The sequence below is a fragment of the Myzus persicae genome, unplaced genomic scaffold, assembly GCF_001856785.1.
Source record: "Myzus persicae strain clone G006 unplaced genomic scaffold, MPER_G0061.0, whole genome shotgun sequence".
NCBI classification, from domain to species: domain Eukaryota; kingdom Metazoa; phylum Arthropoda; class Insecta; order Hemiptera; family Aphididae; genus Myzus; species Myzus persicae.
Window position 1 is genome coordinate 736,013 of NW_019103603.1, and position 15,789 is coordinate 751,801.

Here is a 15,789-nt window from a genome sequence, read left to right on the forward strand (position 1 = left end):
TTTTAAACAATATCGTATCCATAATACTGTCACTAATAGCGTATTAGATGGACGATCTGTTGAAGCTAAATTATGATTATTATTTTTCGCAAAAAAATGATCGCACACTAAAATAAATACAATTATACCTACTTATCATGAAATGTCTAGGTGCCACAATATAAATTCATATACCAATATATTATTATTACTATTATTGAGTTAACGAGATGGATGTCAAATCGGTATGCACTCGCACGAGAAAAGAGAATTGCGCAGTGAAACGAGTATATTTTGTAATAAACGCGGTCGGGGACGGGGGAGCAATGATTTATACAACGGCGTGAACGAAAATATATAAGCATCTAATTAATTAGACATCCAGTGAACGCCATCCAGTGAACGCTCAACTGTTCACGTAGACTGTAGAAGTATACCGGTCAAACTTTTGGACTCGGGTGTCTAATTTGTTTACAATAATGACTTGCGACCGATGGGAAAACAAATAGTATTAGTAATAGTACCGGCCGACCATTTGAAATACTTCGAGGTTAGGAAAAAGCAGTACAGTTTATCATCCAAAACGTTTGTAAATTAAATATAACCGGTAGGTAGAGAAGTGTTGATGTATTAGTATTATTACTATTATTAAACTGTACATGGGAATAATATGTATGGGAACAATTATTATTGGTCGTTATTTTATAATCTATGTAAATTCAGAAATTATAATATAAATTAAAAATATATTATAATAGTACTTAACTAAAAACGTTAAACAATAATTAACGGTCGAGTAAAATAAATACATTTTCAATATTATAATTTATTATACATACATATTAGATAATATTATGTTGCACAGGTAGCAGAACCTGATGTTTATCTTCTATATTAAAACCAAATATAACTCAACTTTATTCGTCTTATTATTATAAAATCAAATAAGGAAAAATCTATTATAAACTTATAAAATATTTGTCCATATAAAGGTTTGTAATTACGGTGTAAGCTGTGTGTGGAACTAAAAGTAATATATATAACATAAGTTAATATTACATTGGAGCTAATTTTTTATTTGTTTTTCAGTTGTACTCGGCGGGCAATGAATCCGACAGACGGACCTTTCTAGACTCGCTGTTCAGTTTTATGCAAGAACAAGGTAAGCGCCAAAGAAAATAAGCTTATATTTATTACTTTTAAAACATAACTGGTTGGTAATTATTGTGAATTTCCAAATGTGGTACCTTCATATTATATTGGATTATTTGGATTTTAGTCGTATATTCGTACAATATAGGCTATAACAGCAAAAAACGGTTTAGGCATTAATTTTTTTTTAAGTAAAGTCAGTGGAAAACCATACATTATTCTATAGGTATTATTAAGTGAATCTTCTGCCGTCCAATAGTATGTAGATATGCACTCGGATAACCGTCGCGTATTCTCCGTCACGCATGTGGTGGTGAGGCACGGTATTTCCTATAATAAGTATATTATACTCGAGCTATGCCTTTATTGTGTAAGAATGTCCAGGTTATCGACCGTCGAATCGTGGAAGTTTTAAATTTGATTTCAGTCGATCCTAATGTAAGCTAATATAGTAATATATTATATTAATATGTACCTCTACCTATAACCAGACGAATCGCAACATAGAAAATATATATTGAATGCAAGTAAATATTTTAAGTGCAAAATGTTTCTTTTCTGTTCGTCTAGAACTACAAGAAACAAGTAACTTAGTAACCGCAACAAAAAATATATTATACCTATTTAATATTACCCATATATTTATATATAAATTTATAATATGTATACATTTTACAACTGCGCCAAAACCGTTGATTGCCAAAACTGAATCAATAGACAGTTCGTCTAACATTGTTCGTTTAACGATTACCCGTTTGCGGACAAATTGTTCTACAATTCAACAATGCCCTATACAAACAAATTCTTTATTATAGTTACAACTTACAAGTCGGTGAATTTGTGTGTAGGTACTCTAATATAACGATCAGCAGAACATTTTTAAATATTTTTATCGACAAAACTCAGCAGGTGGAGCTTAAAGTACAATATGCAGTTTCTATAGTTTCGTTCTTAAAAAAATGATAACCGTGAAAGACACAATAGCATTGACCACTAGTTATGTAATTTCGAAGGTTTTGTGTATGCGTATACAAATGGTAGGCTGCACATAATATTATATGTAATTATGAATTATTATAAGCACTTATATTGAAGTATATTTTAATAACGAATGCTGTCATTTTTAAATCTTTTCAAGCTATACCTTTTTTATAGAATCGGTAATTATAATTGCGTACATCAATACAATTACCACCAAAGTATAAAAGCAATTAAAAATATTTAGGCCCGAAATGTTTAATTATTTTATTTAACAAACGATCAAATTCCGTGAAACATTATGTACGTATATCAATAAAAATCATGGTGGATTATCAGAAGATATTGTTTTGCTCTGTCGATTGAAAAAATACAATTTTGTTTATTTCTTATCAAATTGTTATAGTTACAAAAAAATCAACCATTTAGTAACCATATGGATGATACTGGCAATGTCAACATATAGAATCGTTTAAACCTTTAAACGCTAATAAATAACGTGATTCAATAAAATCGGTGTATCTATTTATAGTTTATACTGCTCAAATATTTAGCATATTAATCGATGGAGACCATAGTGCCAAACTCACACCATTTACATACGGTAATGAGCACTTAACTACACTATAGATGTAAAACCTGAGACTTACCAGTTTATACGTTTTTAGTACGGAAAATCAGCTTTTCGATAATAATTATTTTGTAATTTTGTCAGTTATAAGCTATATATACGGAACAGATGTTCTATACAGTAAACATGTAAATAATAAATATTAAATGATATACTACTTCACCTTTTAAATGTCAGTATGGTTTTTTATACTCTCTGAATTATTATGTTTACCATAAACCCAATAATAGGAAGAAAAAAGGAACAAAATACGGACGATTCAATGTTAAGACACACTGCGACGGTGTCATTATAAACACGTCGGCCGCGGCGGAGGCGCTAAATAATAGTGTATTATATTATATTTATATTATATTATATTATACAAAATAAAAATGATTACACTTTTATAGCCAAATAAAAAAAAGCAACACGCAATGAAATATCGATTTCTCGAAACGTGTTTCATTGTGAATAGATGTTTTAATATGCAATACGAAAATTTACTAACTATAAACGACGAGTCTATAAAACAGTTTTGAATAAATTCGGGACTCGGCTTTGAAAATCAAACAAAACCGTACGCCATAGTAAATTATGTCATTAAAAATGTATATACATTTTATATATTATTATTATGTTGAATGAGCAATAAAAATAATAATATTAGATTTCTAAAAATTAAATAAAAACTATTATTGTAATACTTTTGGAACCAACCGAATTTTTATGTCACGACAATGACTCGTTTCTGAATATAAAATCTGTTTTGAACATTTAATGTTAATTTTGCTTTATAGTGCCTACTTAAACATTTAGTCCATATTGTATTATTTATTATAGTTTCTCAGTACACATTTTTTTACTGTATTATCTTTGTTAGATTACATAGAATATAGTATTATTGATATAAGAATATAACGCAAAAACCACTGCCAATATTCAGTATTGTCTTGATTAATATAACACAGTGCACTGCAGCTATAAACGATCCAACCGAGTCATGCAGCACATTTAGACCGATACTTGGCAAATGGCAGGACCGCAGGAATTATAACAAATAAAGAAATTATCAACGGAACCGACGGAAAATTAACTTTAATAATAATGTGTCGTTGGTTTTAAACATTTTAATGGGACTTTGATAAATAATTTTACCATTGCAGCCACCCTAATCGCTTCACGGCGGTGTACAGTTGGTACGATTAAAATGTTGTTTTATTTACTACCACCGCAGAATTACAAATGTATTAACAAATAATTTTGGGTTTATGTCTCCGGGACAAGAAAAAAATAAGTAAGACAAACGCGTTATGAAAAGTAAAAACTAAATAAAAAATATTTGAATTTGTATGTTAATTATTCAAAACAAATGATGTATGTATGTGTGTGTGTGTGTGTGTGTGTGTGTTTGTGTGTGTGATGTGTATATACATTTTCCTGTAAACTTCAGATCATGGATGTCATTGTATGACGCATATTTGTAATGAAAACTATCAACGTCGTATACCATTACATTTATTATAAAATACGTATATTAGGTGTATAGTTTTATATTATAATAACGCTAATGAACTAAAAAGTACATTTACATAATGTATATGTAGCAATTGCGAAACATCATTAGGGAACATTTGTCGTTTTAATGGAATTTCCGTTGCTTATATTATTATAATATCATAGTCGATAGAAACAATAATTTGACAATGCACTGTATAGTATGTATTTGATATTTTCGTATATTATATGCATAATTGTATTTTTGTATTCTGAAAAATGAATCGTTTTATTATGAACTATTTTTCTCTTCTCTCTAACGAAGATAGTAATGGTGGCAGACCGGCGCATTTTAAGTTCCGGTTTGGTTGTGGGAGGAGGGGGCGCCTTGGAGAAATAATCCTTTTTTCTCATACGATTCCGATGTTTGACGAATAACGATGGCAATGCCTTATAGGCCATTATTATAGTCAGTGCATACTACTACTATATGATACATAATATTATAAACGCACTTAAAATATAATAACTCCATCATAAACGGATCGGTTCGAAGGCGTTTTAACGGAAAGTCGATTTGTCAAAATCTATAGGTACTACGACGTGTATAACGCTGTATAGTGTAGTGTATAAATTTATAATATGCTTGTATGAAGATAGTTTAATAATTACAACTATAGCTCATCTGCGTTTATTTCTTGTTTGGCTTTGTCTACAGCAACCACTTTGCCTAAATTATATATTTCCTCTGTTCATATCGTTTTCTATTTGGTAGAATAGTTCCATCCGTACAATGCGCAGTGTTTTTGTACCTATATAATATGATCGACATACGTATTCAACTGCGTTTAAACCAGTAGTGTAGCTGAAGCAAAATCAAGATGAGAGGGGGGGATTTAAATACTATATTATTGTATTACTTGTATAGACTATTAGTTATAACCATGGTTAAAGCATCACCAACACAAAATTCTAAGGGAAGAGGCATCTACCCATTGCCACTCATCAGCTGCGCCACTGGTGTGCACGTACAAGAGCCAAGGAGTAATTTAAAATACTTCACAGGAACATAAATGAATGGTAAACCCATCGATTCACCAAATCCGAATAGTTAACAGGCAAATCTGACGGAAATAGTCGATAACAAGGCAAATAAGCGAAAATAGTTTAAGTCGACAAAAATATCGTTACCAATTATTAATATTTATAATTACGATTTAAGGTATACACTTTGTATATAATATGATACACAATGGATTCAAATACAATACCTCGTGTGTTATTTTATAATTTAAATATTTTACTACGTGGTCATTAGAAATATTAAATTGAAAATCAAAATATTTTATAATAAGTTATTAATATTATCGAATTTTGTTATGATTAAAAACAATCATGAATCCAAATATTATGTGGAGTGTGAAAAAATAAATATTTCAAATCTTGTATAGACTCGTTTAATTTCCAATATTATCATTTGCTTTGAAAAATGACATTGGCACCGAAAATGCCTTTATAAAATAATAATGTTTTAAATTCAAATTCTTCTACTTTAATTCAAAATCATACATTTATATACCAGCCATAAAAGAGTATACAGTATATGTTTAAGTACTGTAGTTCCACACTTTATAGCTCTATGAAAAATGAAATTTTAATTTCTTATCAAAATTTGTGATTCCGTCTTAGCTAGGTGCACCGCAGGGGTTACGAGTTTCAAAATATCATATACTTCGTGGTTTACATAATTAAATACCGCACAATGATTGTGACAGGCGGACAAGCTTATTAATTGCATTATCATATTATGGATGATTTATGGATGTATTAGATGTGTTAAATATAGTAATTATTACTATAATAACATATTATATTATATTGTTTTGTCGAATATTGTGTAACGCATTTAGTATAAAGACTCCATACTCCGTATATTATTGACTATATGTTATTATTCAGTATAATATAATATAATAGTATAATATGGTCATGCAGCGTGGCACACATTGCACTGCAGTTTAAAACCGCGGTTGATGGGCGTGTGAGCATTAATGAGCAGTTATAATATATACATAAATATGCTTGGTGTATAACGTACAATGTACCTACATTTCATTTTCTTTAACTTGAATGTTTATTATAAATTATAAAATACGCACAGTCGACTCTTAATTTTCTATACGCCCGGAAGTAGATCGATACAGCACGTGCAGGAAAACGAACGAATATAAGTAATTTTGCTTCAAAACCTACAGCTGCTATTACAGCGTGGTGTAATGCATATTGTATTTCTTGAATTTCCTCAAATGTCTGCCAAACATAGGTAGGTACCCATTAAGAAATCAAACTTATACTTCCTAGATATTTTAAAAGTGTAAACAATACAAATATACAATCAAATACAATTTATTAAAATACCTCTAATTATTAATCATCGACAATATTTTATTTTTAGAACTTCAAATACATTATGGTGGGCATTGTGTGAGAGGGTGGGGGAATCGACTGAAATAATGAGGATTGAAAATATACGTACAAGGCTCGTCTGACTGGAAAGTGGAAATGTAATCATCGTGTACTTAACTTATAATACCTACGCAATGAAATCACTATAGGTGTACCTATATAAATATTACAGTATAATAAGATTGATTGACCAATGGCCGACGATGGTAAATATAGTAGTTATATATGGTCGAAAATATACCTACCACGTTTACAATATGGACTGCGGTCACTGTCGTTAATAAAGCCGGATATCCACTATTATACCGAGTCGTGTAGAAATGAATATAATGTGCCTTATTGTGCCTCCACAGCTCACTGTGAAACTTGATTTCTTAAAAAAAATTCTATACCTTGCTGTGATTGGTTGAATCAGTGATTACCTTTATAGTATTCCAATGGTTAATCGCTGGTTAACCGTCATTTTTATTTTCATTTTTAATGCCATACCTTTCTGTCTTTATTCTATAGTTAAGTTTAATCTTACACAGTTACACAGACCCTGTGTTCATCATAATCATGACGTTTCACGATGAGCTCTATACTCATAGAGCCATAGGTAATGTGGTAATGACATTTTGTTTCCTACATGTTGAATATACGAAACACCATAAGTCAAGGTGTAGTAGAAACCCGATATACCTACTATATGATAACGCATATTACTCGTGAACAGATGTGACGACGATATTTTCAGTTGGTCTGTCAAAACTCAAAAATCAATCGAATTATTTCCTCTACGTTCGACTTGCGTTTGATTCTCAACGGTTCTCGATCAACATAAATATGTTTATACTTTATACTTACCTGTAGGTTATTTATTTGCGATATTTATCATTTTCGGTCCGATGAAAGGCGTTGCCCCATTACTATTACTATAGTCGAGAGCGAAGCATCAGTAAGACCTAAATCAGTCACGTATATATAGCTTATATATATATATATATTGCTTTTGCCATTATTATATGCTTATCTATATATTATTTTATTTAAAATTCATAGGTTCGTGTACTCATGTCTTTACCATCGATTTTTTAATATTTATTGAAATTACACATATATGTATATACTATAGTACGTAATACGATATACAAGTTATAGGATTTAAATAATACTTAAGTCAGAAAGTCAAGTGATCGCTAAGACTTTAGATGGCATTAAAATGTATTATTATTTTTAAAAATTTCTTATTTTTTTTATGGGTGCAAAAAATAAAATTCTTTTGAAGACGTCTTGGTAGTTAGTAACGTAAAGTACATAGTCGGTATTACTGGTAGGCCACCTACGTGCGAGCATTTCGACGTCGGTGTTTATATTTCGCAATTAAACTTTGTTTCGTAATGTAATATTTTAAAAAATATTAATATATTAAACGGACGTGACGAATGTCGCGAACAATGTGCACACACGCACATATAAACTCACTGCATTGGTCACCACCGTTTATCTCGCTTTATTATATTGTGTAGAGGTAATCGTAATCTCGGCTGCCAGTTGCACGTGGCGTATATAAATAACAAAAATAGCCGCCATTTTGTAGTCGACTGTGAATATTAAGGTTTTATTTTGCACGCGCGATTTTTATTATTTTTACTGTTCTTATACATCGCTGTGCGAACGCACGCGCAGCACTTATCACGCCATTTGCTCAGATGGTTTGGCTCGTATACCTGCTAAGTACAATTATACGTAGATATATATAAAATATTATGTTTACGGGGGAAACAACTTTTTCTTCGAAATTAACTACCTACGGCGTTGTCATTATTGTTATTATGATTATTATCAAGTCTATATTTTATTGCCACATTATCTAGCAGTCAGCTATACAGTAGAATAACTAATAAGTAATTTAACTTTTAGTTACTTCCAGAAAAGTATGACCTTCGAATTTGCTGTTTCAATTTTCTCATAACAATATTATAACTCGGACAAATCACAAATGTGACCTATTCAATAAGCTAATAATAATAATTATACAAACCAAACAAAACTACATAGACAGTATAGGTACAAAGTTATGGCAGGAACATTAAATGTTTGTATATAGTATCGTAGGTGCCAAAAATAACCTAAAAGTATTTTTATTTTGAGGTTAACTACACATGTATTGGTACTGTATATAGGTAGTTTTGTAGTTTTATTATTTGTTTTACCTACGTTTTGTTTGCCACCCGCATTGTTGACGTTTGACCGCAAAACGTATTTGCAGTCCACATCGCCATTATAAAAATCATGAGAAGTAAATTGTATAAATACATAGGTTTAATACATACTATAATATATTAAATAGCCGGATACATGATAATAATATACCTTAAATATATAGGACTGATAAGTATGAACACGAAAGGGACTTTATTCTTATATCAATTTTACATTCAACAACTTCGTTGAGTTTCCAAATAATTTTATTGCCAATATTTTACAATTTAAGAGGAACGAAAATGTATATTGCAGCTTAAAACATGCAGTATATTTTACTTGTTGTTTGTGTGATCTTCAATAATCATTAATCTAGCATTGGACGTTACGAAAAATAATACCAAAAACTTACAAAAAATAAGTGAAAATTAAAATATAAATGTATTCATAATAATACTATCAATGTGCATATAATTTAGACCTCTGACCAGCTATCACTTCTTCATGTCGGACACAGTTTACACGTTATTAATAGAATAAAAAAAAAAAATGAAAAACAACCATCATAATATTCTGTAGGTAATTAATAATATACTAGTGGCAATAAAATATTTAAGATATAGATAACTGTTATAGTACCTATTCGAATTGTAAAACTCGGATGTTGTAATTCGGAGGCGTCTCCAAAAAGCATCTCTGCAAATTTTCAACAGAAATTTGAATCAATCAATAAACCCCTCATAACTTTCCTTAATGTAGTCGAGTAGTTTTCACGGATCTCCAGAGGATTTTATAATATAATATGGTTCTTGTAATGTATAGTTATACATGTTATTATGTAGTTAGCCTTTAGGTATTTAAGTATTTTGAATAAATAATTGCAGTGGTATGTGCTATCAGAACGACACTTTTGTGAGTATAATATATCTGTAAGCCGTTGCATAATATAATAATATTATAATATATAAGTGCGATGTTTTCTAGTGGCAGTGGACCGTCGTAAAAAAACCTTCAAAGACGCACGTAAAAAAAAAATAATAACAAAAATACAAAATTACAGAATAGAATACTATAATTTTTTCTACGCATAAAATCCATCAAACTTCGACTATAATAATATATACGTGTTATACGTGCTGCTGTTTACGACGATCCGAATCAACAACACTACGTGTACTGGATCATACCTTTATGCTAGATGGGCCGAACTATATTGTTATATGCGTGGTAGATTATTATATGGACATAATATTATATATTACTATATAATATGTGCTATATATATAGCTGCTCTGGTAATCATATTTTTATGGTCTCGAGCATGATGCGCTCGGGCCGCCCTCAGCCTGTATTACGTATGTATCCGCGCGGCTGCGGAGACTTAAACGACACCTCTCCAATAATCTAAAACTATAATTTAACATCGTTGCTTATAGTTATATTATTGATGATAATAATAATAATAATAATAATAATAATAATAATAGAAGCAGAGGCATTACTGTATTATATTATTATACTCGTAATATTATTATTATGTGCTGTGCGTTTAATAGCGGACGATAAAAAATACTAAAACTAGTCCGTCCGACAACGAGCCATTAAAATATCGTTTAACTGCGCGGTAACCGAAACGCTCGTACTTATAATATAATAATATAAAAAGAATAATATTATTAACGCCGAACCGCATTGTAGAAACACTTGTCAGGGCACTTGAATGGATAACACAGAATGTACAAGAATATGATCAGCACGCTGCTTGTAGTAGGTATGGGTACAGACATTTTGCAACACTAACTATATAGGTATAGGTTATTCAATATAAGTTTGCGATTGGAACCCGTGGATGAAATAAATCTATCTAGTCGGTTAGTGTATAATCTATGGGTGGGGTACAATAATTGAAAAATAGGTATCTATAGTTCACATCATATTAACAGGATGATGTAAACCTGATATCCATATGAATAGTGTTATGTACATATTTGCATAAAACTTATGAGTTTATGTCAAATAAATACAATTTCCCCCAGTTTTGCAATTTTTAAAAGCTTGATCATCAGAAAATTATTGTAAGTTCATTCTATTTGATTTTGTTTTCTAAAATGTCTACCAAGTATTGCACGATGAGGTTCATCAAAAACAAAATTTATTGTCCCTACTTTATTAATGCAAGTAGGCACTGGACCTACTTAACCATAGATAATATACAAACTATTAAAAGAAGTTTTATAAACGATTTTTTTACTTTATCCAATAGTAGGATATTGGCAATGTTCACCCTAAATAATGTATACGTAGAAAAAAATATTATTATATATAATTATATTGATTCATAAATTAATATTATTTACAATATTGTATATATGAAATAATTATATATTGAGTTATAAAATGTGTACGTATGTATGCAAATGAAATATAATTATATGTTTATAATAATTTTTTTTTCTGCCGTGTAAGAACTTACATAATATGCTTCTTTCTTTTACCTTATAAGAACTTAAACAACTTATTTTTATATTCGTGTAGCCGTGTAGAAACTACTGGGAACACGTACCTACCTTTTTTTTAGTTCCTTTTTCCCAATAATGGCAGCGAAAGAAAACCAGAAAGTACGTTGACAAACCCTGTATTATAATGCATTAATGAGTATCTATATATACAATATATAATATGGGTATACCTAACTTTTTACGTTGATTCGTTTGGTCTTTTAAATGTGTGACATGTATATAATAATTAATTTGCTTCAGACTCATCGTCATTATATTTTCGAATTCTCACGCTTCCCGTCTGTATACACTGTACACATTCTGTGGTCACCGCCTTCGCAATATAAAGATCGAAAACATAGCGGCGTGCATATTGTATGCATATATATATTATATTTATATATTTTTGAAAGGAAAATTATTTTACACTGCCGTATTATATATTAAACCTACATAATAAACTGCAGAAAAAAAAAACTAAAAATGACGACGATGACGACGCATGTTTAATAACATATAGGGCGGCATATAATAATGTGATATACATATAATGCGTGTATCATAAGGCTTACTATATATTTGGGTATAGCCGGTCGAATTTTACGACTACCCTTGAGGGCAAATAATATATTATTATTATTATTATAAAAATCCGATGCGGCGCGCGGTATCGTATGACACGCACCGCTGTTGCTGCTCCGGCAAAAACACATGGCCGACAGATTTTTGGGACATTTTTATATATACATTATACATATTATAATATACTGTACGCCCGGTGAAACTGTTGTGTGTGTGTGTGTGCGTGCATGCGCGTTTGTATAATAATATTAAAGTGCAAAATACGCACCCAGACAGCAGACCGATGTATATATATATATTAATAAACATATTCGGGAACCCTCCTCCTATATATTATATATGTATAATTAACTTCTGTCTAGAAACGGGCGATATAAAATCACGGACATGTGTGTGCCCTTTTGGTGGTATATCATATACAGAGTGATTTCATAGTCTGATTGGCTTCTTTTGAGAATTCACAAAGCGAAAACTTAATATCATTATATCACAATACATAATTTACTGCGGTAGGTACGTATTCTATATATACGGCAACGCTGCATTCCATATTATTTGCAGAACGCATCTGCGATGTCTCAATTAGTTCATTATTTCGAGTAATTATGTCTGACCTATCAAAGATCGTTTTCGTTCTGAAACCCGATATTTTGAATTTCTCGTTACATCTTGACTCTTGAGATTTTCGTTTCTTTCATAAATCAATTCCAATTGCCGAAGGAAAGAATCCGATATTATGGTAACGTAACCTATACCCATATTAGCAGCAGTGGATCAGAACAAATTATTACATTCGTGTGTTACTTTTATGAGATTTCCCATGACATAGCCCGTGGTTTTTTTTCGGACGATCGGATTATAATATTATAATAGTGTTAAATATGCAATGCACACAATAATTCGTAAAAGTGTGAAATTCATTTAATCCTGTCGATGTTTAATGCTAAAGGGAAACAAAATGTTTTAACGGAAGCCAACGGGTTAAACGGCACTGTTTAAAAATAATCCCAGTTTGAAGACTATAAGCGTTAACTCGGGGTCGAATCGATTTAGTCGGCGACCAAATGGTTTTACTGCGAACGTGTCGTGAACGTTCTAGACCGCTCTGTATACACACGACACTCACCACCGTGCATAATATAATATTATGTACGTGTGTTTAATATACAATATATATATATATATATATATCACACCCGGCAACATGTTTTGATACCCTCATTAGCCAAAGGGGCTCTGTTGTTTCCGGCCCACGCCATATTCGCGTATATCCAAGGGTTTTTAATTATCCTGGAAAATAATAATATATTAATATGTGACGAGTCTGCTGCAGTGTGCAGCGGAGGTTGCAGGCGTATAATATTATGGTATACAAGAAGAGAGAAGAAAAAAGCGACTCGGCTGGTCTATAAAATTTCCGCAACCCATTAACATTCCTTTTGATAAATAACGTATGATTTCGTTTTAATGACGTCTCGATTGTTGTATAGACACGTAGTCTAGCAGCGTATATTATACACACAGCCGTCTGCTGCAACTCGTTCCAGTCGTTAATATGAAATTATTATATTCCATATGACCCGATGTATTTATGTTTAGGTACATGCATTTTATATTATGCGATACGTGCTCACTAACGAATAACGATCGATTGTGCTCATGCGTTTTAATCGAACTTATATTATATCGTATCGTATACTTTTATCGTATATACTGTATAAGTTACGTAGTCCTATAATATTATTAATCGTTGTAAATAAACGATTTTAATCTGCGTGTATGTTGTGTGAACCCGGTTCCGGGTATAAACAGTACCCGAGTCGAGTTTTAGATGTACCTATGTCCCAGAACTATGAATAATTTTATTCAAAGTTCATCGTCTACGCGAGGAGGGTGCTAGTTTCGTTTAACTGTACATTATTAACAGATCGCCTAGTGCATACACAAACACAAACCGATATTACTGTGACGAAGACTGCGCATAAAGTCATATACGGACTATTATTCCTCAACGAGGGTGCCTTTAGGGTGAAAAATTATTCGCATATACATCAGATGGTCCTCTACCAGACATATAGAACAAGCTTTGCAACTTATATCACGTTCGATTCGTGAAACAGAACGCATCACTTGACGTGTCGCGTGTGTCGTGTGTATTAAAATTTTTTTTTATTGATCTTAAAAATAGGCAATTATGGCCATTAGCATTTTGTAAAGGGTTATTACGGTTGGTGAGGAACACGTGCATGTTGGACAAGGATTTGTCACTAAAAACAGTAAAAACCTGGGTGGTCACCCATCGACCGGCTGATGATTGACGTCCAAATAAGTTAGTGACTAAGGCTAACCACAAAGCCCCACTACGACTCATATTAAAATGATATAACTACAAAATGATTCAATATTTTTAGTTTATTTTAAACTAAATAACTATAACGTTCGATAATGTAAGTATAACAGCATATTAAACACGAGTGGTCGTAGCTGCAGGTAATAAAATATTAAAATATGAAGAGAATATGTTTCAAAACAAACAAAGAACAAAGTATGTTTGATTAATTTGAACGATTTCTAATCAACGACAAAAATATAAAATCGATTATCTTCTTGAATATCAAAGTCAAACCAATGTCAAAATGAATGAAGCGATATTGTTCAAGTTCTTATTCAATTATTATTATGAAAAAGGTATAGTCGTGCGCTGCTTTGTAAAGTCTGTGTTACTATAATAATTACTATAATATCTATACCTAATTATTCTTATATAATATAAGTTATAACTAATCTATTAAGTATAATAACTAATAAGTAATAGCATATTAGTATGCATAGCACAATGATTGCTATTAGTTAAACTTTATATGTAGTATGTACCTATCAAATGTACCCCCGTCAAACTACTATCGGATTTACAGAAAATGTAGGTTAGATTACCCTATTAAATATATTATAATATTCACTATAAACTCAAACCTGAAGTACAGTGTACAGTGTTGCACATTGTATCTGTGTATCAAGTTCCTATCTACTGCATCAGCGTAATATTTGAATGAAAATTCAACTTCCCACTTCCCAAAGTTCCATCATCGCAATTTACTTACACTTATTGTAAACCTAATACAAATAAGATGTGTTATAAACTAGTAAAAAAAAAAGTTACAACAGGTTATTATTATGCCTTTCACGCAGCATGACAAGACGTTTCACATTAAAAATATTTGGAAATCTGAAATCCTTTATGTAAATGTACCGAAATAACAAAAATTCGAAGTAACAACATTTTTTAAAACCATTTCTATTTTGCATGATTAATAAAAAATGGTCCATACATTTTTTTATAAAACTGTCACCATTATATTGACCACGTTTAACGTTCAATCATCGATTGTATCATCGTGTTTAGAATAGGTAGGCACACGTGACATATCTGTTATAATAATATTACGTTGTATAGGTATTATTCATATTATGTAGTTTTAATAAATGTTAATATTAAATTCCATACAAATAAAATGAACTATAATGTAATCATTAAGTGGTAATCAAGTGTTTTGTTATTTTTCGTATCTAATACGTATTCGATAGTTATAGGTGTTAGAAAGTGTCACTTTTTTGATCAGGTAAAATAATGGTCACACTAGGGGTTTCACCCCTTACACCGAACGGGTGTAATAACAATCATACTACGACGTATATAGGTAAATGATTTTACGCGGGACATTTTCCCCGCCCTCCCGGTCACCGCCGTGCGCGGACCTCACCTCGCTGTACAAAGGCGCCGCGCACGAGATCAATCACGCCACACACGCGGCGATATTTACACGTATACACATTATAATATTA

The 15,789-nt window shown here is 31.2% G+C and overlaps 1 protein-coding gene across 1 annotated transcript in view; it reads left to right on the forward strand.

The window, feature by feature from the left end:
- Nucleotides 1-15,789, forward strand: part of LOC111034875 (AT-rich interactive domain-containing protein 3A-like) — an 83,818-nt gene that overhangs the window by 44,390 nt on the left and 23,639 nt on the right. Inside the window, exon 4 of the mRNA XM_022316281.1 lies at nt 1,069-1,141. Coding sequence (XP_022171973.1) covers nt 1,069-1,141 — 73 coding nt within the window. The remainder of the gene's footprint in view (nt 1-1,068; nt 1,142-15,789) is intronic.